The sequence below is a fragment of the Somniosus microcephalus genome, unplaced genomic scaffold, assembly GCF_052327205.1.
Source record: "Somniosus microcephalus isolate GS21.2 unplaced genomic scaffold, FLI_Smic_1.0 unresolved_chr7, whole genome shotgun sequence".
NCBI classification, from domain to species: domain Eukaryota; kingdom Metazoa; phylum Chordata; class Chondrichthyes; order Squaliformes; family Somniosidae; genus Somniosus; species Somniosus microcephalus.
The window spans coordinates 29,911,255-29,937,790 of NW_028225185.1; the positions used below are offsets into that span (position 1 = coordinate 29,911,255).

General features: G+C 54.0%; 1 protein-coding gene across 2 annotated transcripts in view; it reads right to left on the reverse strand.

Moving 5' to 3' along the window:
• Positions 1-26,536, reverse strand: part of wasb (WASP actin nucleation promoting factor b) — a 48,871-nt gene that overhangs the window by 16,627 nt on the left and 5,708 nt on the right. Inside the window, exons 2-9 of one of the 2 annotated variants that reach the window (XM_085978860.1) lie at positions 26,138-26,278; positions 18,695-18,781; positions 15,456-15,573; positions 12,332-12,376; positions 9,290-9,340; positions 5,251-5,446; positions 2,828-2,870; positions 506-659 (exon numbers count right to left, since the gene is read on the reverse strand). In XM_085978860.1, coding sequence (XP_085834986.1) covers positions 506-659; positions 2,828-2,870; positions 5,251-5,446; positions 9,290-9,340; positions 12,332-12,376; positions 15,456-15,573; positions 18,695-18,781; positions 26,138-26,278 — 835 coding nt within the window. The remainder of the gene's footprint in view (positions 1-505; positions 660-2,827; positions 2,871-5,250; positions 5,447-9,289; positions 9,341-12,331; positions 12,377-15,455; positions 15,574-18,694; positions 18,782-26,137; positions 26,279-26,536) is intronic. The other variant, XM_085978861.1, reaches the window with a different exon arrangement.

Genomic DNA, 26,536 nt, shown 5'->3' on the forward strand with positions numbered 1-26,536 from the left:
CCTTGGTTAGACCGCACTTGGAGCACTGTGCACAGTTGTGGTCTCCATATACCCTGGTTAGACCACACTTGGAACACTGTGTACAGTTCTGGTCTCCATATTACAAAATGATATAGAGACATTGGAAAAAGTACAAAAAAGATTCACAAGGATTATACCAGAACTGAGAGGTGATAACTATCAGGAAAGGCTGAACAGGCTGGGGCTCCTTTCTCTAGAATAGAGAAGGCTGAGGGGTGACCTGATCGAGGTCTTTAAGATTATGAAGGGGTTTCGATAGGGTAGACGTAGAGAAGATGTTTCCACTTGTGGGGGAGACCAGAACTAGGGGCCATCAATATAAGACAGTCACTAATAAATCCAATTGGGAATTCAGGAGAAACTTCTTTCCCCAGAGAGTGGTGAGAATGTGGAACTCGCTACCACAGGGAGCGGTCGAGGCGAATAGCGGAGATGCATTTAAGGGGAAGCTGGAGTTGACCCCCACAACATGCCACCCCCTCACCTTGTTTCCTCATCTCCTTCTTCACCATCTCCAGGCCGCCCTGCTTCTCGAGGAAGTCGTAGATGACCTTGGACGTCTCAACGTCGGTCAGCTGGTCCTCGCTGATCCCCGCCTTGGTGAAGAACTTTTTCAAGTCGGGGTCCATCTCGTTGACCTGTGGAAGCAATGAGGAGTTCCCCGTCACCCCGGTCTGGCAAGGCCTCGGTTTGAAAAATTCTCAGCCTCGTCCTCCATGGCCCTCGCCTCTCCCCTCCCTATCTCCTACAACCCTCCGAGATCTCTACAACCCGCCGAGATCTCTACGCTCCTCCAATCCTGGCCTCTCGCGCATCCCCCAATTTCCATCACTCCTCCATTGGCGACCGCGCCAGGGCCCCGAGCTCTGGAATTCCCTCCCAAGAAGCCATTGCTTCTCTACCGTCATACCTTTTAAAGTAGTTTCCCAATCTACCTTAGCCAACTCACTCCTCATACCTACGTAGTTTGCTTTGTTTAGATATAAGACCTGAGTTTCGGATTGAACTAAATCACTTTCAAACTCAATATAAAATTCTATCATATTATGGTCACTCTTCCCTAAAGGCCCCTTCACTACAAGGTTGTTAATTAACCTTCAGCCCCTCCCTATCTCTGTAACCTCCTACAACCCTCCCAGATCTCTGCGCTCCTCCAATTCTGGCCTCTCGCCCATCCCCCTGATTCCCATCGCTCCGCCATTGGCGGCCGTGCCTTCAGCGGCTTGGGCCCCGAGCTCTGGAATTCCCTCCCTAAACCTCTCCGCCTCTCTCTCTCTCCTCCTTTAAGACGCTCCTTAAAACTGACCTCTTTGATCAAGCTTTTGGTCACCTGTCCCTGATATAGAAACCTAGAAAAATAGGAGCAGGAGTCGGCCATTCGGCCCTTCGAGCCTGCTCCGCCATTCAATATGATCAGGGCTGATCCTCTATCTCAATACCATATTCTCGCTCTCTCCCCATACCCCTTGATGCCTTTTGTGTCTAGAAATCTATCTATCTCCTTCTTAAATATATTCAGTGACTTGGCCTCCACAGCCTTCTGTGGTAGAGAATTCCACAGGTTCACCACCCTCTGAGTGAAGAAATTCCTCCTCATCTCAGTCCTAAATGTCCTACCCCGTATCCTGAGACTGTGACCCCCTCGTTCTAGACACCCCCCCAGCCAGGGGAAACACCCTCCCTGCATCCAGTCTGTCTAGCCCTGTCAGAATTTTATATGTTTCAATGAGATCCCCTCTCATTCACAGAATCACAGAAACCCCACAGTGCAGATAGAGGCCATTTCGGCCCATCGAGCCTGCACCGACACATATCCCACCCGATCGCTGTAACCCCTACACCAACACATATCCCACCCTAATCCTTGTAACCCCACGTATTTAATCCCCCTAACACTAAGGGTCAATTTATCATAGCCAATCAACCTAACCCGCACATCTTTGGACTGTGGGAGGAAACCGGAGCACCCGGAGGAAACCCACGCAAACACGGGGAGAATGTGCAAACTCCACACAGACAGTCGCCCGAGGCCGGATTCGAACCCGGGTCTCTGGCGCTGTGAGGCAACAGTGCTAACCACTATGCCACCGTGCTTCTAAACTCTAGTGAATACAGGCCTAGTCGACCCAATCTCTCCTCCTACGACAGTCCTGCCATCCCAGGAATCAGTCTGGTGAACCTTCACTGCACTCCCTCTATGGCAAGTATATCCTTCCTTAGGTAAGGAGACTAAAACTGTACACAATACTCCAGGTGTGGTCTCACCAAGGCCCTGTACAACTGCAAGACATCCTTGCTCCTGTCCTCGAATCCTCTCGCAATGAAGGCCAACATACCATTTGCCTTCCTAACCACTTGCTGCACCTGCATGTTTGCTTTCAGTGACTACCTCCTCGTGTGGCTCGGGTGTCTGGCTTACGTTCCCGCAAAGGTCCTCGGGACGTTTCACTACGTTAAAGGCGCCGGATAAATGCACATCGTCGTCGTTGTTGCAGCTACGGTGATATGGTCCCCGGCACAATAGCCGGCAAGACCTTCGGCTCCATCTGGCTTTAGCCGCCCGGGGCCCCGAGCTCTGGAGTTCCCTCCCTAAACCTCTCCGCCTCTCTCTCTCCTCCTTTAAGACGCTCCTCAAAACTGACCTCTTTGACCCAGCTTTTGGTCACCAGTCCCTAATATCTCCTCGTGTGGCGCGGTGTCGAATTTCTGTCTGGTTTACGACGTTACTCCGTTAAAGGCGCTGTATAAATACCGGTTCTTTCTTTCTATCTTCTTCAAGGAAGGTGAGGGGGAAGCAGTTACTTACATCGAAGCCCTGGTTTGGGTCCCATCCAACGTGACCCACATGTCTGCAAGGGAATGGAGAAGCAAAATTAGCTGAAACCCTTTCACCCTCCTCCGCCCCTGTTCACAGCCACACTCCGACACACCCTGTATATACAGGGCCTTGGTGAGATCACACCTGGAGCACTGGGCACAGTTTTGGTCTCCTTACCCGAGGAAGGATAGACTCGCCTTGGAGGCGGTGCAACGAAGGTTCACTAGATTGATCCCTGGGACGAGAGGGCTGTCCTATGAGGAGAGATTGAGTAGATTGGGCCGATACTCTCTGGAGTTTAGGAGAATGAGAGGTGATCTCATTGAAACATATTAGATTCTGAGGGGGATTGACAGGGTAGATGCTGAGAGGCTGTTTCCCCCCTGGCTGGAGAGTCTAGAACCAGGGGTCACAGTCTCATAGAAACATAGAAGATAGGAGTAGGAGTCGGCCATTCGGCCCCTCGAGCCCGCTCCACCATTTAATGCGATCATGGCTGATCATCCAAATTCAGTACCCGGTCCCTGCCTTCTCCCCATATCCCTTGATCCCTTTAGCCTTAAGAAATATATCCAACTCCTTCTTGAATATATTTAATGAATTGGCCTCCACTGCCTTCTGTGGTAGAGAATTCCACAGGTTCACCACTCTCTGGGTGAAGAAATTCCTCCTCATCTCAGTCCTAAATGGCTTACCCCCTTATCCTTAGACTGTGACCCCTGGTTCTGGACTCCCCGACCATCGGGAACATCCTTCCTGCATCTAGTCTGTCTAGTCCTGTTAGAATTTTATAAGTTTCAATGAGATCCCCTCTCATTCTTCTAAACTCCAGCGAGTACAAGCCCAATCGACCCAATCTCTCCTCATACGTCATTCCTGCCATCCCAGGTATCAGTCTGGTGAATCTTCGCTGCACTCCCTCCATGGCAAGAACATCCTTCCTCAGATAAGGTGACCAAAACTGCACACAATACTCAAGGTGTGGTCTCACTAAGGCCCTGTACAACTGCAGCAAGACATCCTTGTTCCTGTACTCAAACCCTCTCGCTACGAAGGCCAACATACCATTTGCCTTGTGTGGTAGAGAATTCCACAGGTTCACCACTCTCTGGGTGAAGAAATTCCTCCTCATCTCTGTCCTAAATGGCTTACCCCTTATCCTTAGACTGTGACCCCTGGTTCTGGACTCCCCCGACCATCAGGAACATCCTTCCTGCATCTAGTCTGTCCAGTCCTCTCAGGATAAGGGGTCGGCCATTTAGGGCTGAGGTGAGGAGGAATTTTTTCACTCAGAGGGCGGTGAATCTTTGGAATTCTCTGCCCCAGAGGGCTGTGGAGGCTCAGTCGTTGAGCATATTCAAGGCTGAGATCGAGAGATTTTTGGACTCGTGGGGAATCGAGGGATATGGGGATCGGGTGGGAGAGTGGAGTTGAGGTCGAAGATCAGCCCTGATCTTATTGAATGGCGGAGCAGGCTCGAGGGGCTGAATGGCCGACTCCTGCTCCTAATTGTGTATCCCTTCACCCGCCTCTCCGAAACATTGCACTGGTGCCCAGCGGCAGCTCCTTAAAGGGCCCGATCGGGTACCGTCTGGCAGTTTTAGTGATGGGGAATGGTCAGCCTTTTAAAGGCGACATGCATCATCTTTTAGTGTTGGCCGGCATTTAGTCAGAGAACAATCTTACTGGCAACAGCCAGAAATTTGGACTGACGGATCCACGTTTATCACTTGTCACAAGCACTGTCGGAGGGGCGGTACTGAGGGAGCGCCGCACTGTCGGAGGGGCGGTACTGAGGGAGCGCCGCACTGTCGGAGGGGCGGTACTGAGGGAGCGCCGCACTGTCGGAGGGGCGGTACTGAGGGAGCGCCGCACTGTCGGAGGGGCGGTACTGAGGGAGCGCCGTGTCGGAGGGGCGGTACTGAGGGAGCGCCGCACTGTCGGAGGGGCGGTACTGAGGGAGCGCCGCACTGTCGGAGGGGCGGTACTGAGGGAGCGCCGCACTGTCGGAGGGGCGGTACTGAGGGAGCGCCGCACTGTCGGCGGGGCGGTACTGAGGGAGCGCCGCACTGTCGGCGGGGCGGTACTGAGGGAGCGCCGCACTGTCGGCGGGGCGGTACTGAGGGAGCGCCGCACTGTCGGCGGCGCTGTCTTTCAGATGAGACGTTAAACCCGAGACCCCGTCTGCCCTCTCAGGTGGACGTAAAAGATCCCACGGCCACTATTGGAAGAAGAGCAGGGGGGAGTTCTCCCCGGTGTCCTGGGGCCAATATTTATCCCTCAACTAACATCACTAAAAACAGATTACATGACCGTCCGTCTCATTGGGACTCGTGAGCACCTCCGCCCCTTGCCCTTTGACCTGACGTGAGGCCTCAGCCCCAATTGGCCCTCGCGCGGTGAACCCTTACTGGAAGTTGCTGGGGGCGCCAATGTCCGCCTTGGTCATCTTTTTCTTCCCCTTGTTCTTGTCCTTCTTCTTCTTCTTTTCAGCCGCCGCCGGCGTTGGCAGCCCGCGGTACCTGAAGGAGGTGATGTCCGGATTCTGGATCACCATCGTCGACATGGGGAGTGGGCCGGACGGGGAGGGCGGCTGGAAGCTGGGACCTGCGGCGAGCCAGGGCGGGAAGAGTGAAAGACAGGTTAGGCACCCGCGGGGTTGAGGCCGACAAGAGCGACTCAGCTTCCGGTGGCCGGGAGCCCGACCCAGGGGGAACCTACGACAGCGGCCGGCCCATCACTGGCCATCGACCAGCCTCCCCGCTCCACCGAGTCCCTGAGATTCCAATCCTAGCCCAACCCAGCAATTCCCGCTCCGAGCCCTCCCGAAGACAGACCATTCCCCGCAATCCTCGCCCCCTCCTCCTCCTCCCCTCCCCACTCCTCCCCTCCCCTTTCCTCCCCACCCCTCCTCCCCTCTCCCCTCCCCCTCCTCCTCTCCCCTCGCCTCATCTCAATTCTCGTTCCCTCCTCCCCTCCCCTCCCCTCAATCCTCGCCCCTCCTCCTCCTCCCCTCAATCTACGCCTCTCCTCCCCCTCGCCTCTTCTTAACCTCCCATCCCCTCAATCCTTGCCCCCTCCTCGCCTCTCCTCCCCCTCCTCCCCTCCCCTCTCCTCTCCTCTCCTCCCCTCAATCCTGGCCCCTTCTCCCCTCTCCTCAACCTCCCCATCCCTCCCACTCCCCTATCCCCTCCCCCTCCTCTCCTCCCTACCCCTCCCCTTCCCTCCCCTCCTACCCTCCACTCCCCTCCCCTCCTCTCTCAACATCCCCTCTCCTCCCCTTCCCTCTCCTTCACTCCCCTCCCCTCCCCTCCTCACTCTCCTACCCTCCACTCCCCTCTCCTCCACCTCCTCTCCCCTCTCCTCCACCTCCTCTCCCCTCTCCTCCCCTTCCCTCTCCTTCACTCCCCTCCCCTCCTCTCCTCGCTCTCATACCCTCCACTCCCCTCTCCTCAACCTCCTCTCCCCTCTCCTCCCCTCTCTTCCCCTCCCCTTCCCCCCCTCTCCTCCCCTCCACTCTCCTCTCCTGAACCTCTCCTCCCCTCTCCTTCACTCGACTTCTCTCCCCTCTCCTCTCCAACCCTCCCCTCAGTTGGAGAGGTTTAGGGAGGGAATTCCAGAGCTTGGGGCCCGGGTGGCTGAAGGCACGGCCGCCAATGGTGGAGCGATGGAAATCGGGTATTGCGCGTGAGGCCAGAATTGGAGGAGCGCAGAGATCTCGGAGGGTTGACGGGGCTGGAGGAGGTTACAGAGATAGGGAGGGGTGTAGGGGCTGGAGGAGGTTACAGAGATAGGGAGGGTTGTAGGGGGCTGGAGGAGGTTACAGAGATAGGGAGGGTTGTAGGGGCTGGAGGAGGTTACAGAGATAGGGAGGGTTTTAGGGGCTGGAGGAGGTTACAGAGATAGGGAGCGTTGTAGGGGCTGGAGGAGGTTACAGAGATAGGGAGGGTTGTAGGGGCTGGAGGAGGTTACAGAGATAGGGAGGGTTGTAGGGGGCTGGAGGAGGTTACAGAGATAGGGAGGGTTGTAGGGGGCTGGAGGAGGTTACGGAGATAGGGAGGGTTGTAGGGGCTGGAGGAGGTTACAGAGATAGGGAGGGTTGTCGGGGCTGGAGGAGGTTACAGAGATAGGGAGGGTTGTAGGGGCTGGAGGAGGTTACAGAGATAGGGAGGGTTGTAGGGGCTGGAGGAGGTTACAGAGATAGGGAGGGTTGTAGGGGGCTGGAGGAGGTTACGGAGATAGGGAGGGTTGTAGGGGCTGGAGGAGGTTACAGAGATAGGGAGGGGTGTAGGGGCTGGAGGAGGTTACACAGATAGGGAGGGTTGTAGGGGCTGGAGGAGGTTACAGAGAGGGAGGGTTGTAGGGGCTGGAGGAGGTTACAGAGATAGGGACGATTGTAGGGGCTGGAGGAGGTTACAGAGATAGGGAGGGGTGTAGGGGCTGGAGGAGGTTACAGAGACAGGGAGAGTTGTAGGGGCTGGAGGAGGTTACAGCGATAGGGAGGGTTGTAGGGGCTGGAGGAGGTTACAGAGATAGGGAGGGTTGTAGGGGCTGGAGGAGGTTACAGAGATAGGGAGGGTTGTAGGGGCTGGAGGAGGTTACAGAGATAGGGAGGGGTGTAGGGAGCTGGAGGAGGTTACAGAGATAGGGAGGGGTGTAGGGAGCTGGAGGAGGTTACAGAGATAGGGAGGGGTGTAGAGAGCTGGAGGAGGTTACAGAGATAGGGAGGGTTGTAGGGGCTGGAGGAGGTTACAGAGATAGGGAGGGGTGTAGGGAGCTGGAGGAGGTTACAGAGATAGGGAGGGGTGTAGGGAGCTGGAGGAGGTTACAGAGATAGGGAGGGGTGTAGAGAGCTGGAGGAGGTTACAGAGATAGGGAGGGCTGTAGGGGCTGGAGGAGGTTACAGAGATAGGGAGGGTTGTAGGGGCTGGAGGAGGTTACAGAGATAGGGAGGGGTGTAGGGAGCTGGAGGAGGTTACAGAGATAGGGAGGGTTGTAGGGGGCTGGAGGAGATTACAGAGATAGGGAGGGTTGTAGGGGCTGGAGGAGGTTACAGTGATAGGGAGGGTTGACGGGGCTGGAGGAGGTTACAGAGATAGGGAGGGGTGTAGGGGCTGGAGGAGGTTACAGAGGTAGGGAGGGGTGTAGGGGGCTGGAGGAGATTACAGAGATAGGGAGGGTTGACGGGGCTGGAGGAGGTTACAGAGATAGGGAGAGTTGACGGGGCTGGAGGAGGCTACAGAGATAGGGAGGGGGTGAGGAGGCCACGGAGGGATTTGAAGACGAGGATGGAGAATTCTAAAATCGAGGCGTTGCTGGACCGGGAGCCAATGTAGGTCAGCGAGCACAGAGGCGGGGGAGATGGGTGAACGGGACTTCAGTGACGTGGAGAGACTGGAGAAGCTGGGGTTGTTCTCCTTAGAGCAGAGAAGGTTAAGGGGAGATTGACCAGAATGGTACCAGGGATGAGGGACTTCAGTGATGTGGAGAGACTGGAGAAGCTGGGGTTGTTCTCCTTAGAGCAGAGAAGGTTAAGGGGAGATTGACCAGAATGGTACCAGGGATGAGGGACTTCAGTGATGTGGAGAGACTGGAGAAGCTGGGATTGTTCTCCTTAGAGCAGAGAAGGTGAAGGGGAGATTGACCAGAATGGTACCAGGGATGAGGGACTTCAGTGATGTGGAGAGACTGGAGAAGCTGAGATTGTTCTCCTTAGAGCAGAGAAGGTTAAGGGGAGATTGACCAGAATGGTACCAGGGATGAGGGACTTCAGTGATGTGGAGAGACTGGAGGAGCTGGGGTTGTTCTCCTTCGAGCAGAGAAGGTTAAGGGGAGATTGACCAGAATGGTACCAGGGATGAGGGACTTCAGTGATGTGGAGAAGCTGGGGTTGTTCTCCTTAGAGCAGAGAAGGTTAAGGGGAGATTGACCAGAATGGTACCAGGGATGAGGGACTTCAGTGATGTGGAGAGATTGGAGAAGCTGGGGTTGTTCTCCTTAGAGCAGAGAAGGTTAAGGGGAGATTTAATCGAGGTGTTCAAAATCATGAAGGGATTTGATGGAGTAAATAAGGAGAAACTGTTTCCAGTGGCAGGAGGGTCGGTAACCAGAGGACACAGATTGAAGATAATTGGTAAAAGAACCAGAGGGGAGATGAGGAGAATGTTTTTTACGCAGCGAGTTGTTGTGATCTGGAACGCGCTGCCTGAAAGGGCGGTGGGAGCAGATTCAATAGGAGCCTTCAGAAGGGAATTGGAGAAATACTCAAAGGAGAAACAATTGCAAGATATGGGGAAAGAGCGGGGCGGGAGTGGGACTGACTGGATTGCTCTTCGCAAGAGCGGGCGCAGACTCGACGGGCCGAACGGCCTCTTTTTGTGCCTTACTATCCTATGATAAGTCTGGGACGGATGGCGCGGATTAATCTGCCCGCCTGTTGGCGCCACTCACCGCTCGATTCGGCCGGGGGGACCTGGGGCAGGAGCACTGACAACCTCCGACCTGTGGAGAGACAGACGGGGCTTTAATTATCGACCGTTAGCGACGCCGCTCCTCCTTCGCGTTCACCCCCCCCCCCCCCCCCCCCCCCCCCAGGTTCACCTGCCTCCCCACAACTTTGTCTTGGGACCCTGGTGTCTGGGGCCTGGCCAAAGTGTCCCCGTTCGTGACGTGGGATATTCGACTGCAGCGGCATCACGGTTGAGCTGTTTGAGGGGGCCGACGCTGACGTAAGGAAACTACTAGGCACTTGGTCTAAGCGTTAAACAAAGCTTTGATCAACTGTTTTACAACATGGAGGTCTAGTTGTGTCCTTCACTAGTTCCTGTTAAGAATGTCCTGCGCAAGCTGGGCCCGTGCCCGAGTATTTATACTCTCCCTGGCCGCTCAGTTGATTCATGTCAGATGCCATTCCAGGTCACTGGGGGGGGGGGGTTGTGAAACTACGCTCCCGACTGGAGAATCAGGAGAGGGCGGAGACCTGGGGCGCGGGAGGCGTGTCAACAGGCTCACGTTTAATGCCACCCCCCTTTTTAAAAAATTCATTGACTGGGATGTGGGCATCGCTGGCCAGGCCGGCATTTATTGCCCATCCCCTAATCGCCCCTCGAGAAGGTGGTGGTGAGCCGCCTTCTTGAACCGCTGCAGTCCGTGTGGTGAAGGTGCTCCCACAGCGCTGTTAGGGAGGGAGTTCCAGGATTTTGACCCAGCGACGATGAAGGAACGGCCGATATATTTCCAAGTCAGGATGGTGTGTGACTTGGGGGGGAACTTGGAGGTGGTGGTGTTCCCGTGCGCCTGCTGCCCTTGTCCTTCTAGGTGGAAGAGGTCGCGGGTTTGGGAGGTGCTGCCGAAGAAGCCTTGGCGAGTTGCTGCAGTGCATCTTGTAGATGGTCCACACTGCAGCCACGGTGCGCCGGTGGTGGAGGGAGTGAACGTTTAAGGTGGTGGACGGGGTGCCGATCAAGCGGGCTGCTTTGTCCTGGATGGTGTCGAGCTTCTCGAGTGTTGTTGGAGCTGCACTCATCCAGGCAAATGGAGAGTGTTCCATCACACTCCTGACTTGTGCCTTGTAGATGGTGGAAAGGCTTTGGGGAGTCAGGAGGTGAGACACTCGCCGCAGAATACCTAGCCTCTGACCTGCTCTTGTAGCCACAGTATTTATGTGGCTGGTCCAGTTAAGTTTCTGGTTAATGGTGACCCCCAGGATGTTGATGGTGGGGGATTCGGCGATGGTAATGCCGTTGAATGTCAAGAGGAGGTGGTTGGACTCTCTCTTGCTGGAGATGGTCACTGTCCTGCCAGAGAGAGAGGGTGTGGGGGCGAAGGGCGACTGGCAGAATGGGGCCCCGAGTATCGGGGTCCGCAGTGGCGCCATAGCGGCAGAGCACGGCTGACCTGACGTGCCGTGCCTGCCAACCGGACTGGTAAGCGAAGCTGGCATAAGTAGGCAGAGCCGGGACCCAGCGGAGGGAGGGTTGTGGGAAGGGGGGTTATTCCCGTGGTCAGAGAATGGCAGCTAGCTCATCATAGAGTCATAGAGTTACACAGCATAGTAAGAGGCCCTTCGGCCCATCGTGTCCGCGCCGGCCATCAAGCCCTGTCTATTTTAATCCCATTTTCTAGCACTTGGTCCGTAGCCTTATATGCTGTGGCGTTTCAAGTGCTCGTCTAAATGCTTCTTGAATGTTGTGAGGGTTCCTGCCTCCACCACCCTTTCAGGCAGTGAGTTCCAGATTCCAACCACCCTCTGGGTGAAAAAGTTTTTCCTCAAATCCCCTCTAAACCTCCTGCCCCTTACCTTGAAACTCTGCCCCCTGGTTATTGACCCCTCTACTAAGGGGAAAAGTTCCTTTCTATCTACCCTATCTATGCCCCTCATAATTTTGTGCACCTCAATCAGGTTCCCCCCCTCAGCCTTCTCTGCTCTAAGGAAAACAACCCCAGCCTGTCCAGTCTCTCTTCATAGCTGAAGTGCTCCAGCCCAGGTAACATCCTGGTGAATCTCCTCTGCACCCTCTCCAATGCAATCACATCCTTCCTATAGTGTGGCGACCAGAACTGCACACAGTATTCCAGCTGTGGCCTAACCAGCGTTTTGTACAGCTCCATCATAACCTCCCTGCTCTTATATTCTATGCCTCGGCTAATGAAGGCAAGTATCCCATATGCCTTTTTAACCACCTTATCTACCTGTCCTGCTGCCTTCAGGGATCTATGTACATGTACACCAAGGTCCCTCTGATCCTCTGTCCTTCCTAGGGTCCTACCATTCATTGTGTATTCCCTTGCCTTGTTAGTCCTCCCAAAATGCATCACCTCACACTTTTCAGGGTTAAATTCCATTTGCCACTGTTCTGCCCATCTGACCATCCCGTCTATATCGTCCTGCAAACTGAGGCTTCCCTCCTCGCTATTTACCACTCCACCAATTTTCGTGTCATCTGCAAACTTACTGATCATACCTCCGACATTCATATCTAAATCATTAATGTACACTACAAACAGCAAAGGGACCCAGCACCGATCCCTGCGGTACACCACTGGCCACAGGCTTCCAGTCACAAAAACAACCTTCGACCATCACCCTCTGCCTCCTGCCACTAAGCCAATTTTGGATCCAATGTGCCAAATTGCCCTGGATTCCATGGGCTCTTACCTTCTTGACCAGTCTCCCATGTGGGACTTTGTCAAAAGCCTTACTGAAGTCCATGTAGACTACATCGACTGCACTACCCTCATCCACACACCTAGTCACCCCCTCGAAAAATTCAGTCAAATTGGTCAGACATGATCTCTCCCTGACAAAGCCATGCTGACTATCCCTGATTAATCCTTGCCTCTCCAAGTGGCGACTAATTCTGTCCCTCAGAATTTTTTCCAATAATTTCCCTACCACTGATGTCATGCTGACTGGCCTGTAATTCCCTGGTTTATCCCTACTACCCTTCTTGGGAACTTACTGAACAGTCGGAGTAAAGATGCGTTACTTACCCTCGGAGAGCTGGGGCGGAGGAGGGGGTCCGGGCTGATGTCTCTCTAGAAAAAGAGGGAGGCATAAAGAGCTCGCATCAAAGAACATGCTAGGAAATGGCCACGGCTTTCACCCGATTAATCAGGTTGGGGGTCCCTGAATGCGCAGGACCGACCCCAATCCTCAACTTTTCAGAACATAAGAATTAGGAGCAGGAGTCGGCCATTCGGCCCCTCGAGCCTGCTCCGCCATTCAATGAGATCACGGCTGATCTTCGACCTCAACTCCACTTTCCCGCCCGATCCCCATATCCCTCGATTCCAAAAATCAATCACAGAGACATAACGGCACAGAAGGAGGCCATTCGGCCCATCGAGTCCGTGCCGGCTCTCTGTAGAGCCAATCCAGTCAGTCCCATTCCCCTGCTCTATCCCTGTAGCCCTGTAAGTTTATTCCCCTCGAGTGCCTATCCAGCCTCCCCTTGAAAACATCGAGTGTCTCCACTTCCACCACTTCCCTCGGCAGCGAGTTCCAGGTCCTCACCACTCGCTGCGTAAAAAAGTTTTTCCTCACATCCCCCGCTGTATCTCTTGCCCAAAACCTTAAATCTGTGTCCCCTAGTCCTTGTACCATCAACTAGTGGGAACAGCCTTTCCCCATCTAGCCTGTCCAAACCTGTCATAATCTTGTACACCTCGATCAAATCACCCCGCAACCTCCTTTGCTCCAATGAAAACCAATCCAGCTTCTCCAACCTGTCCTGGTAGCTAAGATCCCCCATCCCCGGAACCATTCTGGTAAATCTCCTCCGCACCCTCTCAAGGACCTTCACATCCTTCCTAAAGTGTGGTGACCAGAACTGGACGCAATACTCCAGTTGATCTCAGCCTTGAATAGACTCAACGACTGAGCCTCCACAGCCCTCTGGGGCAGAGAATTCCAAAGATTCACCGCCCTCTGGGTGAAGAAATTCCTCCTCATCTCAGTCCAAAATGGCCGACCCCTTATCCTGAGACTGTGACCCCTGGTTCTAGACTCTCCAGCCAGGGGGGAAACAGCCTCTGAGCATCTACCCTGTCAATCCCCCCTCAGAATCTTGTATGTTTCAATGAGATCACCTCTCATTCTTCTAAACTCCAGAGAGTATAGGCCCATTCTACACAATCTCTCCTCACAGGACAGCCCTCTCATCCCAGGAATCAATCTAGTGAATCTTCATTGCACCGCCTCCAAGGCGAGTATATCCTTCCTCAGATAAGGAGACCAGAACTGTGCCCAGTACTCCAGGTGTGGTCTCACCAAGGCCCTGTATAATTGTAGCAAGACATCGTTACTTTTATTGACCCCTCACCCTATCTCCGACACCCTCGCTCTATCTCCGACACCCTCGCTCTATCTCCCACACCCTCGCTCCATCTCCCACGCCCTCGCTCCATCTCCCGCGCCCTCGCTCCAGCTCCCGCGCCCTCGCTCCATCTCCCGCGCCCTCGCTCTATCCCCCACACCCTCGCTCTATCCCCGACACCCTCGCTCTATCCCCGACACCCTCGCTCTATCTCCCGCACCCTCGCTCTATCTCCCGCACCCTCGCTCTATCTCCCGCACCCTCGCTCTATCTCCCACACCCTCGCTCTATCTCCTGTGAGGGTGCCGGTCAGTTCCTTCAGTAACCCCTAGATGGCACCTTCACTTGTTTGTTTCCCTTTGTTAATTGTAACTAGTTTCTCCTGTGTTTATTACTTAACTGCCTTTTATCAGGTTTATTGGTTTCACCTGTTTTTGCTTGTATTTAAGTTCTGTGGTTTCTTCCCTCTGTGCTCAGTCTTGACAAGGTGCTCAGTCTTGACAAGCCGGTTGCCTAGTGGTAGCTTGTCTTGAGTTCCTATCTTGACAAGCCGTTAGCCTGTGGTAGCTTGTCTTGAGCTCAGTCTTGACAAGCCGTTTGCCTAGTGGTAGCTTGTCTTGAGCTCCTATGTTTGTAACTGTTTACCTGTGTGATTCTAGTAAAGTACTTTTATTTAAGACTGCATACCTGCTTCTCGCCTCATCTGTCTGCACTTGGGTCCAGAACCAGCCGCGCCCTGAGAATCTCCGACACCCTCGCTCTATCTCCGACACCCTCGCTCTATCTCCGACACCCTCGCTCTCTCTCCCACACCCTCGCTCTCTCTCCCACACCCTCGCTCTCTCTCCCACACCCTCGCTCTCTCTCCCACACCCTCGCTCTCTCTCCCACACCCTCGCTCTCTCTCCCACACCCTCGCTCTCTCTCCCACACCCTCGCTCTCTCTCCCACACCCTCGCTCTCTCTCCCACACCCTCGCTCTCTCTCCCACACCCTCGCTCTCTCTCCCACACCCTCGCTCTCTCTCCCACACCCTCGCTCTCTCTCCCACACCCTCGCTCTGTCTCCGACACCCTCGCTCTATCCCCCACACCCTCGCCCTATCCCCCACACCCTCGCCCTATCCCCCACACCCTCGCCCTATCTCCCACACCCTCGCCCTATCTCCGACACCCTCGCTCTATCTCCGACACCCTCGCTCTATCTCCGACACCCTCGCTCTATCTCCCACACCCTCGCTCTATCTCCCACACCCTCGCTCTATCTCCCACACCCTCGCTCTGTCTCCCACACCCTCGCTCTATCTCCCACACCCTCGCTCTGTCTCCCACGCCCTCGCTCTGTCTCCCACGCCCTCGCTCTGTCTCCCACGCCCTCGCTCTGTCTCCCACGCCCTCGCTCTGTCTCCCACGCCCTCGCTCTGCCTCCCACGCCCTCGCTCTGCCTCCCACGCCCTCGCTCTGCCTCCCACGCCCTCGCTCTGCCTCCCACGCCCTCGCTCTGCCTCCCACGCCCTCGCTCTGCCTCCCACGCCCTCGCTCTGCCTCCCACGCCCTCGCTCTGCCTCCCACGCCCTCGCTCTGCCTCCCACGCCCTCGCTCTGCCTCCCACGCCCTCGCTCTGCCTCCCACGCCCTCGCTCTGCCTCCCACGCCCTCGCTCTGCCTCCCACGCCCTCGCTCTGCCTCCCACGCCCTCGCTCTGCCTCCCACGCCCTCGCTCTGCCTCCCACGCACTCGCTCTCCTCCCACGCCCTCGCTCTGCCTCCCACGCCCTCGCTCTGCCTCGATCGCCCCTCACCTTGTCTCGATCGCCCCTCACCCTGTCTCGATTGCCTCTGTCTGATCTTTTCTTCGATAATGCCGTAAAATAATCCAGCTTCATGCTCGTCAGCGAAGTTTAGACCGGCCTCACAGTCCTGTGGACAAGAGAGAATGGATCCAGATTATAAACCGCCCAGAGAGGGGCCAACATGTGTACATCGAATTACATTCAGCGTACAGCACAGAAATAGGCCATTGTGTTTCTGCTCCACACGAGCCTCCTCCCGCCCCCTCTTCATCTCACCCCGTCACCATCTCCATCTATTCCTTTCTCCCTCATGTGTTTATCCAGCTTCCCCTTAAAGGCATCTCTGCTATTCGCCTCGATCACTCCCTGTGGTAGCGAGTTCCACATTCTCATCACACTCTGGGTTTTATTTTAATTCATTTAAGGGATGTGGGCGTCGCTGGCAAGGCCAGCATTTATTGCCCATCCCTAATCGCCCTCGAGAAGGTGGTGGTGAGCCGCCTTCTTGAGCCGCTGCAGTCCCGTGTGGTGAAGGTGCTCCCACAGCGCTGTTAGGGAGGGAGTTCCGGGATTTTGACCCAGCGACGATGAAGGAACGGCCGATATATTTCCAAGTCAGGATGGTGTGTGTGACTTGGAGGGGAACTTGGAGGTGGCGCTGTTCCCGTGCGCCTGCTGCCCTTGTCCTTCTAGGTGGAAGAGGTGGCGGGTTTGGGAGGTGCTGCCGAAGAAGCCTTGGCAAGTTGCTGCAGTGCATCTTGTAGCTGGTGCACACTGCAGCCACGGTGCGCCGGTGGTGGAGGGAGTGAATGTTTAAGGTGGTGGATGGGGTGCCGATCAAGCGGGCTGCTTTGTCCTGGATGGTGTCGAGCTTCTTGAGTGTTGTTGGAGCTGCAACTCATCCAGGCAAGTGGAGAGTATTCCATCACATTCCTGACTTGTGCCTTGTAGATGGTGGAAAGGCTTTGGGGAGTCAGGAGGTGAGACACTCGCCGCAGAATACCCAGCCTCTGACCTGTTCTTGTAGCCACAGTATTTATGTGGCTGGTCCAGTTAAGTTTCTGGTCAGTGGTGACCCCCCAGGATGTTGATGGTGGGGGATTCGGCGATGGTAATGCCGTTGAATGTCAAGGGGCGGTGGTTAGACTCTCGCTTGTTGGAGACAGTCATTGCCTGGCACTTGTGCAGCGCGAATGTTACCTGCCACTTATCAGCACAAACCTGAACGTCATCCAGGTCTTGTTGCATGCGGGCACGGACTGCTTCATTATCTGAGGAGTTGCGAATGGCGCTGAACACTCTGCAGTCATCAGCGAACATCCCCATTTCTGACCTTATGTTGGGGGGAAGGTCATTGATGAAGCAGCTGAAGATGGCTGGGCCTAGGACACTGCCCTGAGGAACTCCTGCAGCGATGTCGTGGGGGCTGAGATGATTGACCTCCAACCAACTCAACCATCTTCCTTTGAGCTAGGAGCCAGTGGAGAGTTTTCCCCCTGATTCCCATTGACTTCAGTTTTACTGGGGCTCCTTGATGCCACATTCGGTCAAATGCTGCCTGGATGTCGAGGGCAGTCACTCTCACCTCGCCTCTGGAATTCAGCTCCTTTGTCCATGTTTGGACCAAGCCTTATGTTTAAACATGCACCAAGGACCATGTTTATGGTCCACACGAGCCTCCTCCTCCCACCCCTCTTCATCTCACCCTCTCAGCATATCCTTCTATTCGCGTCTCCCTCTTTGGAAGGGATAATGATCCCTGCACCTCTCACAGTTTCTCACAGAAACTGGACATTTGGAAAGGTGAGGGCCAGACCTGAATGTTCTATCCGACTGCACACGGGACAGGGGATATTATCAGACACAAGAATGGCAGGAACCAGAGGCAGGAGGGACTGCCGATGGTCAAAGACAATGCAACACCACCTTGTGAAGTCCATGTCTCGCTCGGACCATGTTTGAGCGAACACTAAATTCACACAGCACAGAAGGAGGCCATTCGGCCCATCGTGCCTGTGCCGGCTCTTTGAACGAGCTCTCCAATTAGTCCCACTCCCCCCTGCTCTTTCCCCACAGCCCGGCACGTTTTTCCACTTCTGGTATTTCTCCAATTCCCCTTTTGAAAGTTACTATTGAATCTGCTCTCACCGCCCTTTCAGGCAGCGCGTTCCAGATCACAACAACTCGCTGCGTAAAAACATTCTCCTCATCTCCCCTCTGGTTCTTTTACCGATTATCTTCAATCTGTGTCCTCTGGTTACCGACCCTCCTGACACTGGGAACAGTTTCTCCTTATTTACTCCATCAAAACCCTTCATGATTTTGAACACCTCTATTAAACCTCCCCTTAACCTTCTCTGCTCTAAGGAGAACAACCCCAGCTTCTCCAGTCTCTCCACATCACTGAAGTCCCTCATCCCTGGTACCATTCTGGTCAATCTCCCTTTAACCTTCTCTGCTCCAAGGAGAACAATCCCAGCTTCTCCAGTCTCTCCACATCACTGAAGTCCCTCATCCCCGGTACCATTCTGGTCAATCTCCCATTAACCTTCTCTGCTCCAAGGAGAACAATCCCAGCTTCTCCAGTCTCTCCACATCACTGAAGTCCCTCATCCCTGGTACCATTCTGGTCAATCTCCCCTTAACCTTCTCTGCTCTAAGGAGAACAATCCCAGCTTCTCCAGTCTCTCCACATCACTGAAGTCCCTCATCCCTGGTACCATTCTGGTCAATCTCCCCTTAACCTTCTCTGCTCCAAGGAGAACAACCCCAGCTTCTCCAGTCTCTCCACATCACTGAAGTCCCTCATCCCTGGTACCATTCTGGTCAATCTCCCCTTAACCTTCTCTGCTCCAAGGAGAACAATCCCAGCTTCTCCAGTCTCTCCACGTCACTGAAGTCCCTCATCCCTGGTACCATTCTGGTCAATCTCCTCCGCACCCTCTCCAAGGTCCTTGACATCCTTCCTAAAGTGCGGTGCCCAGAATTGGACACAATACTCCAGCTGAGGCCTAACCAGTGATTGGTAAAGGGTTTAGAATAACTTCCTCACCTCTCTACTCTATGCCTCTATTGATAAAGCCAAGGATCCCGAGTGCTTTGTTTAACAGCCTTCTCAACAGGTCCTGCCACGTTCGAAGACTTGTGTACGTACACCCCCAGGACTCTGTTCCTGCACCCGCTTTAGGATTGTACCCATTAGTTCATATTGCTTCACTCGTCCTTCCGGCCAAAAAGCATCGACTTACGTCAGCCGTGAATGTGTGGAAGTATGGCCGAGGTGTGGAGTAGCTGATCTGGTTGTACAGTTCCTGTTCCCATACCAACTTCCCCTCCTGAAAAAGAACACACGATTAAACCCCTTTACAGTAAGAAAGGACTCGCATATTTCTCCAGCGCCTTTCACCAACCTCAGGACGGCTCGAGCGCTTCACAGCCAATGAACGACTTTTTTTGAAGTGTGGTCACTGTTGTAATGTGGGAAACGCATCAGCCAATTAGCGCACAGCAAGCTCCCACAAACAGCAATGTGATAAATGAGCAGATCATCTGTTTTTTAGTGATGTTGGTTGAGGGATAAATATTGGCCCCAGGACACCGGGGAGAACTCCCCCCCGCCCTTCTTCCAATAGTGGCCGTGGGATCTTTTACATCCACCTGAGAGAGCAGACGGGGCCTCGGTTTAACGTCCCATCTGAAAGATGGCACCTCCGACAGTGCGGCACTTCCTCAGTACTGCCCCTCCGACAGTGCGGCGCTCCCTCAGTACTGCCCAGCCGACAGTGCGGCGCTCCCTCAGTACCGCCCTCTCCGACAGTGCGGCACTCCCTCAGTACCGCTCCTCTGACAGTGCGGCGCTCCCTCAGTACTGCCCCTCCGACAGTGCGGCGCTCCCTCAGTACCGCCCCTCCGACAGTGCGGCGCTCCCTCAGTACCGCCCCTCCGACAGTGCGGCGCTCCCTCAGTACCGCCCCTCCGACAGTGCGGCGCTCCCTCAGTACCACCCCTCCGACAGTGCGGCGCTCCCTCAGTACCGCCCCTCCGACAATGCGGTGCTCCCTCAGTACTGCCCCTCCTACAGTGCGGTGCTCCCTCAGTACTGCCCCTCCAACAGTGCATCACTCCCTCAGTACCGCCCCTCCGACAGTGCAGCGCTCCCTCAGTCCCGCCCCTCCGACAGTGCGGCGCTCCCTCAGTACTGCCCCTCCGACAGTGCGGCGCTCCCTCAGTACTGCCCCTCCGACAGTGCGGCGCTCCCTCAGTACCGCCCCTCTGACAGTGCGGCGCTCCCTCAGTACCGCCCCTCCGACAGTGCGGCGCTCCATCAGTTCCGCCCCTCCGACAGTGCGGCGCTCCCTCAGTACTGACCCTCCGACAGTGCGGCACTCCCTCAGTACCGCCCCTCCGACAGTGCGGCCCTCCCTCAGCACTGCCCCTCCGACAGTGCGGCGCTCCCTCAGTACCGCCCCTCCGACAGTGCGGCGCTCCCTCAGTACCGCCCCTCCGACAGTGCGGCGCTCCCTCAGTACCGCCCCTCCGACAGTGCGGCGCTCCCTCAGTACCGCCCCTCTGACAGTGCGGCGCTCCCTCAGTACCACCCCTCCGACAGCGCGGCGCTCCCTCAGTACTGGCCCCTCCGACAGTGCGGCGCTCCCTCAGTACCGCCCCTCTGACAGTGCGGCGCTCCCTCAGTACCGCCCCTCCGACAATGCGGCGCTCCCTCAGTACCGCCCCTCCGACAGTGCGGCACTCCCTCAGTACTGCCCCTCCGACAGTGCGGCGCTCCCTCAGTACCACCCCTCCGACAGTGCGGCGCTCCCTCAGTACTGGCCCCTCCGACAGTGCGGCGCTCCCTCAGTACCGCCCCTCCGACAGTGCGGCGCTCCCTCAGTACTGCCCCTCCGACAGTGCGGCGCTCCCTCAGTACCTCCCCTCCGACAGTGCGGCGCTCCCTCAGTACTGGCCCCTCCGACAGTGCGGCGCTCCCTCAGTACCACCCCTCCGACAGTGCGGCGCTCCCTCAGTACTGGCCCCTCCGACAGTGCGGCGCTCCCTCAGTACCGCACTGGGATTGTCAGCCTGGATTATGGGCCTGGAGTAGGACTCGAACCTACAACCTTCTGACTGATAATGAATGTATACAGTGCAATAACGAGCCCCTAATATAGAATGGTGTGAGGTGGGGCATTTTGGTGGGATTAATAAGGAGGCCACATCCTCCTTGGAGATTCTAAATGGGATAGAGGAGCAAAGGGAACTAGGGGTTGTGTATGTAATATGTGTGCTACTTTGAACCTATGGACAGGACTGCACTACTTGTCGGGCGTAGTGATACGCAGTACCACTCCTGGCCATAGGGGTATAAATAGTACTGTGGGTACTGATCTCCCCTCAGTTCCCGCCTGTGGGCATGAAGTAAAGACCTACGTATAGTCCCTACCTCCAACCAGTAAAGACCTGTTTGAGTTATACGTTTAAGTCTTTGTGTTAATTGTTCAATACAGTACACATACTTAACACTGGCGACGAGTCAGGTTCTTACCCTGCGGCAGTTGAAGAGAAGTTTCAAACATCACCACCCCACTAGAAGCGACAGGCTTTAGGACTCTGAAGCCTCCATCAGCGACTGAGCACTGGAGTGCAGCAGCCATCCTGACAGCTTCCAGCGACTGACAGAAGTCTTTCTGCAGTTTCCTTGTTCAACCTAGGTGGTGGGGTAAGCCGTGCAGCGTCGGCTGCAAAGACAGGGCTGGGGAAGTTGGAGAAGATAAGGGCGATCGCAATCCCTGATAAGAGCCGCGGTGAAACGCGCCAGCGGGTAAGCCAGAGCCCGGGAGGGAGCGAGCAAGAGCCGCGCGAGCGGGTGAGCCAGAGGCCGGGAGCCGCTTCAAGTGCGAGGCGCAGCGCGGGCCAGCGATCGGGACCAAAGATAAGGGCCGCACTCGGACTGAAAGGCGCGGCGGCTGCAGAAGCTCAAGGTGCGAGAGCCGCGGTGCACAGCGCGGGCTATCGATTGCGGCGAAGATAAGGGCCGCACTCGGGGGCTGAAGGGAGATGGCGTCGGGGGACGGGTGAAGTCCGCCAAGCGCGGGAAAACCGCCATTTTGTGGGCGGAGGACGACGGCAAGAGCGGGAAGCCGCCATCTTTGATAACAAGTAAACAAAATAAAATCTGAGAAATTGCAAATCTACAATGCCTAAACACGGGAATATTAGCACCTTTGATAGTGACCTCGAAGATTGGGCCATATATGTTGAAAGAGTAAAAAATTATTGTAAGGCCAATAAAATTCGTGACCAAGATAAAGCTCTAACATTATTAAATTTAATGGGTGCGAAGACATACGGGCAATTGAAACACCTGTTATCACCAGATGAACCGGCGGATAAGACGTTCGATGAGATTGTTACTGTCCTGAAAGATCATCTAAACCCCACGCCGCTGATGCTAGCGGAACGATTTAAATTTTACGACAGAAGGCAGCTATAGCATGAAAGCAATGCTGAATATTTGCTGGAATTGCGTAAATTAGCGAAATATTGCCAGTTTGGAACGGGACTGACAGATGCACTACGAGACAAATTTGTGTGTGGTTTATTTAAACAGGATACACAAAAGCGACTGCTCGAGGAGAATGAGCTGACGCTTGAGAAGGCGGTCACTATGGCAGCAGCACACGAAGCCGCAGCGAGAGGCACGGCAGTAATGCAGCTACGGTCACCGGAGCTCAGTGCACACAAATTGGGTGTGAGTTCTGGCAAATGTTATCGTTGTGGAAAGACAACGCATGATCAGAACCAGTGTTGGTTTAAAAACCAAGAATGTAGAACTTGTGGTAGGCTTGGACATATAGCTAGAGTATGCAGGTCAGGGAAGAAGACCAGCAACAAGAAGTCACCGCAAGGAAAATACGCAAAGGTACACAAGGTGACCGAACAGGAGTCCGATTCAGACGCTAGCAGTAATGAACTGGCTAGCTTAAGCTGTAATGAACTGGCTAGCTTAAGAGTACTCAACGCTGGTAAGGGTGCAGACCTCCAGACAATTTGGGTCACTCTTCAGATAGAAGGAGTCCAAGTAAAACTGGAATTGGACACTGGATCGGCATTGATGGTCATAAATAAGAAAGATTACGGAAAGTTATTCCAACATATTCCCCTACAGGATACGGGGATTATATTGAAAACATACACGGGGCAAAGAGTGTACCCCATCGGGAAAATAGAGGTTGCAGTGGTCCACAAGGGCGAAGACAGTCAAATAATGGACTTATATGTGATATCTGAAGGAGGTTCTCCACTACTAGGACGGGAGTGGATTAGGAAAATGAATATGGACTGGCATTTCCTACAAACAATAACGAGTGAGAACTCGGTGAAGATAGTCGGCCCAGACTCTGGAACGGATGATGGTAAGCCCAACTCAGGTGCAAAAGACAAAGTTTCAGCACAGAATTCCACTGAGCAACAACAACATAGTTTAACTGTGGATTCTGAGTCTGGCAAGTCTACTGATGTGCCCATTTCTGAGGGACACCGGGCTCGAACTCAACTCCATTTCAAACTACAACAGCAATTAGAACAAATGCTTCGCCGTTTTGAGCAAGAGTTGAATGCAACGAAAGAGTTCTTTGATATAGAGTTGGAGAATCTGGAAAGACAACAGAAGCAGCTGATGGAGAAAATGGAGCAGGAGCACACAAAACGTCTGATGTCAGAGGAGTTAACGGTCAGCCAACTCCTGCATATGCTGAAGGACAGGACTCTGAAATGGGAAAAACTTGAACACGAACTTCAATATTCAAACGAAAGGGGTTCGGAGCTCTCAAAGGTTATTGGAAGAGCTGAGGTGGCAACACAGACTGAGATGACTGCAACAGAGCAGCCCTTGGATGCCAAAAGTACGCTGACTCACGTCAACGTAGAACAACAGACCGCTGAAACAGCTGCTCCGGTAGAGGGATTGAATAGTCCGATCAATCAATCTCCAAAAGAAGTTGAAGTAGTAAAATCTCAAATGAGGTCATTAGTAAACGACTTGCTGGAAGCCCAGAAAAAGCTGGATGAAGAGGTACGCATGAAGAAGTCTCTTCAGGAAAGATGTCTGGACTTGGAACAAAAGCTGGCTAACGCCCAGCTGGGTATGGAGGAAATAGAAGACCCTCTCGCTGGCCTAGATCAGGACGACACCGAATATTACTATGTCCTGTCCTGCCCAACTTGTAACTTCGACTCCCACCATACAGAAATCATGGAGGAGCACCGAAAGTCTACGGAACATCGGGAGAAGGTGGCTCTACTACGGAAAAAGGAGGAAGAGAAGGAGGAACTGCGCATGCAGCTGGCAGCTGACAGTGGAGCCCAGAGAGTCTCCAAGAAGCAGAAAAGGAAAAGTCGAAACAGAAGATGACCCATCTGAACCATTATTACCTCTACCAGATCACACACGTGGTCCCTCCGAACGGAGCCAATTCAGTTCGGAAGTTCAAACTGTTAAATCCATGGAAGGACTATTGAATGAGTCACTCCAGCAACGTGAACCGACTACACCACAGAGATTGAATCTGTGAACTGTTTTCCGCAGAGACTGAATCTGTGATCTGTTTTGACATGAAGTTATCTATGTATCTATGTTATTCTGTTATGTAAACCTGAAGTTATATATGTATATATGTTATTACGTTATGTTAAATGGGGAGATGAATGTAAAGCTAGGAAGGGAGGAATGTTGTGTATGTAATATGTGTGCTGCTTTGAACCTATGGACAGGACTGCACTACTTGTCGGGCGTAGTGATACGCAGTACCACTCCTGGCCATAGGGGTATAAATAGTACTGTGGGTACTGATCTCCCCTCAGTTCCCGCCTGTGGGCATGAAGTAAAGACCTACGTATAGTCCCTACCTCCAACCAGTAAAGACCTGTTTGAGTTATACGTTTAAGTCTTTGTGTTAATTGTTCAATACAATACACATACTTAACAGGGGTAGAGATACACAAAGCATTAAATGCAGGTTAACAAGGCCATGAAAAACAAGCACTGGGGTTCATTTCTAGAGGGATAGAATTGAAAACTGAGAAGTTATGTTAAACTTGTATCGAGCCCTGATTAGACCACACTTGGAGCACTGTGCACAGTTCTGGTCTCCATATACCTTGGTTAGACCACACTTGGAGCACCGTGCACAGTTCTGGTCTCTATATACCTCGGTTAGACCACACTTGGAGCACCGCGCACAGTTCTGGTCTCCATATACCTTGGTTAGACCACACTTGGAGCACTGTGCACAGTTCTGGTCTCCATATACCTTGGTTAGACCACACTTGGAGCATTGTGCACAGTTCTGGTCTCCATATACCTTGGTTAGACCACACTTGGAGCACTGTGCACAGTTCAGGTCTCCATATACCTTGGTTAGACCACACTTGGAGCACCGTGTACTGTTCTGGTCTCCATATAGCTTGGTAAGACCACACTTGGAGGACTGTGCACAGCTCTGGTCTCCATATACCTCGGTTAGACCACACTTGGAGCGCCGTGCACAGTTCTGGTCTCCATATACCTTGGTTAGACCACACTTGGAGCACCATGCACAGTTCTGGTCTCCATATACCTTGGTTAGACCACACTTGGAGCACTGTGCACAGTTCTGGTCTCCATATACCTTGGTTAGACCACACTTGGAGCACTGTGCACAGTTCCGGTCTCCATATACCTTGGTTAGAGCACACTTGGAGCACTGTGCACAGTTCTGGTCTCCATATACCTTGGTTAGACCACACGTGGAGCACTGTGCACAGTTCTGGTCTCCATATGCCTTGGTTAGACCACACTTGGAGCACTGTGCACAGTTCTGGTCTCCATATACCCTGGTTAGACCACACTTGGAGCACTGTGCACAGTTCTGGTCTCCATATACCTTGGTTAGACCACACTTGGAGCACCGTGCTGAGTTCTGGTTCCATATACCTGGGTTAGACCACACTTGGAGCACTGTGCACAGTTCTGGTCTCCATACGAGGATATAGAGGCACTGGAAAAGGTGCAAATAAGATTTACAAGGATGATACCAGAACTGCGAAGTTACACCTATCAGGAAAGGCTGAACAGGCTGGGGGTCCTTTCTCTAGAAAAGTGAAGGCCGAGGGGTGACCTGATAGAGGTCTTTAAGATTATGAAGGGGTTTCGATGGGGTAGACGTAGAGAAGTTTCCACTTGTGGGGGAGACCAGAACTAGGGGCCGTCAATATAAGAGAGTCACTAATAAATCCAATCGGGAATTCAGGAGAAACTTCTTCCCCCAGAGAGTGGTGAGAATGTGGAACTCGCTACCACAGGGAGTGGTCAAGGCGAATAGCGTCGATGTATTTAAGGGGAAGCTGGATAAACACATGCGGGAGAAAGGAATAGAAGGATATGGTGATGGGGTGAGATGAAGAGGGGGCAGGAGGAGGCTCGTGTGGGGCAGAAACACCGGCACGGAGCAGAGAGGCCGAATGGCCTCTTTCTGTGCCGTACGTTCTGCGCAATTCTACGTAATAATCTGACCGGTGTAACGAGATCCTTTAGAACGAAATCTCCTTGTGACAAAACTACCGTAGTAACGAAATCCTCCGGGCATTTCAGTACGCAGGCGCGGAGTATTGAGACGGCCGCGCGGCGCCAAGCGAAATTCCGGGAGGAAACCCACCTTGAGGCTGTAGACCCGGATTAAGTAGGATCTCATGGGATTGTCCTTCACGAAGCAGGCCACGCCAGAGTAGCGCTTGGTCCAGTAGTTGCTGCTGCCGGGCAGGGCCAGGTAGACCTGCACCACCGTCGAGGACAGGGTCTGCGGAGAGAGCAAAGGTGAAGAGAGCGAGGGCGGGCGAGAGCGCGTGGGCGCGGCGTGACCGTCACCCGCGATCGCGTGTTGTAACCTGCGCACTACAGGGGCACACACGCAGACGGGAGTGAATCGTTCCCTTTTACCTGCTGTGTGTGCTGAACATGTACAGGAGCCGACACTGAGACACACACACTGGCCGTACAGTCCCAGACGGGAGTGAATCGTTCCCTTTTACCTGCTGTGTGTACTGTACACGTACAG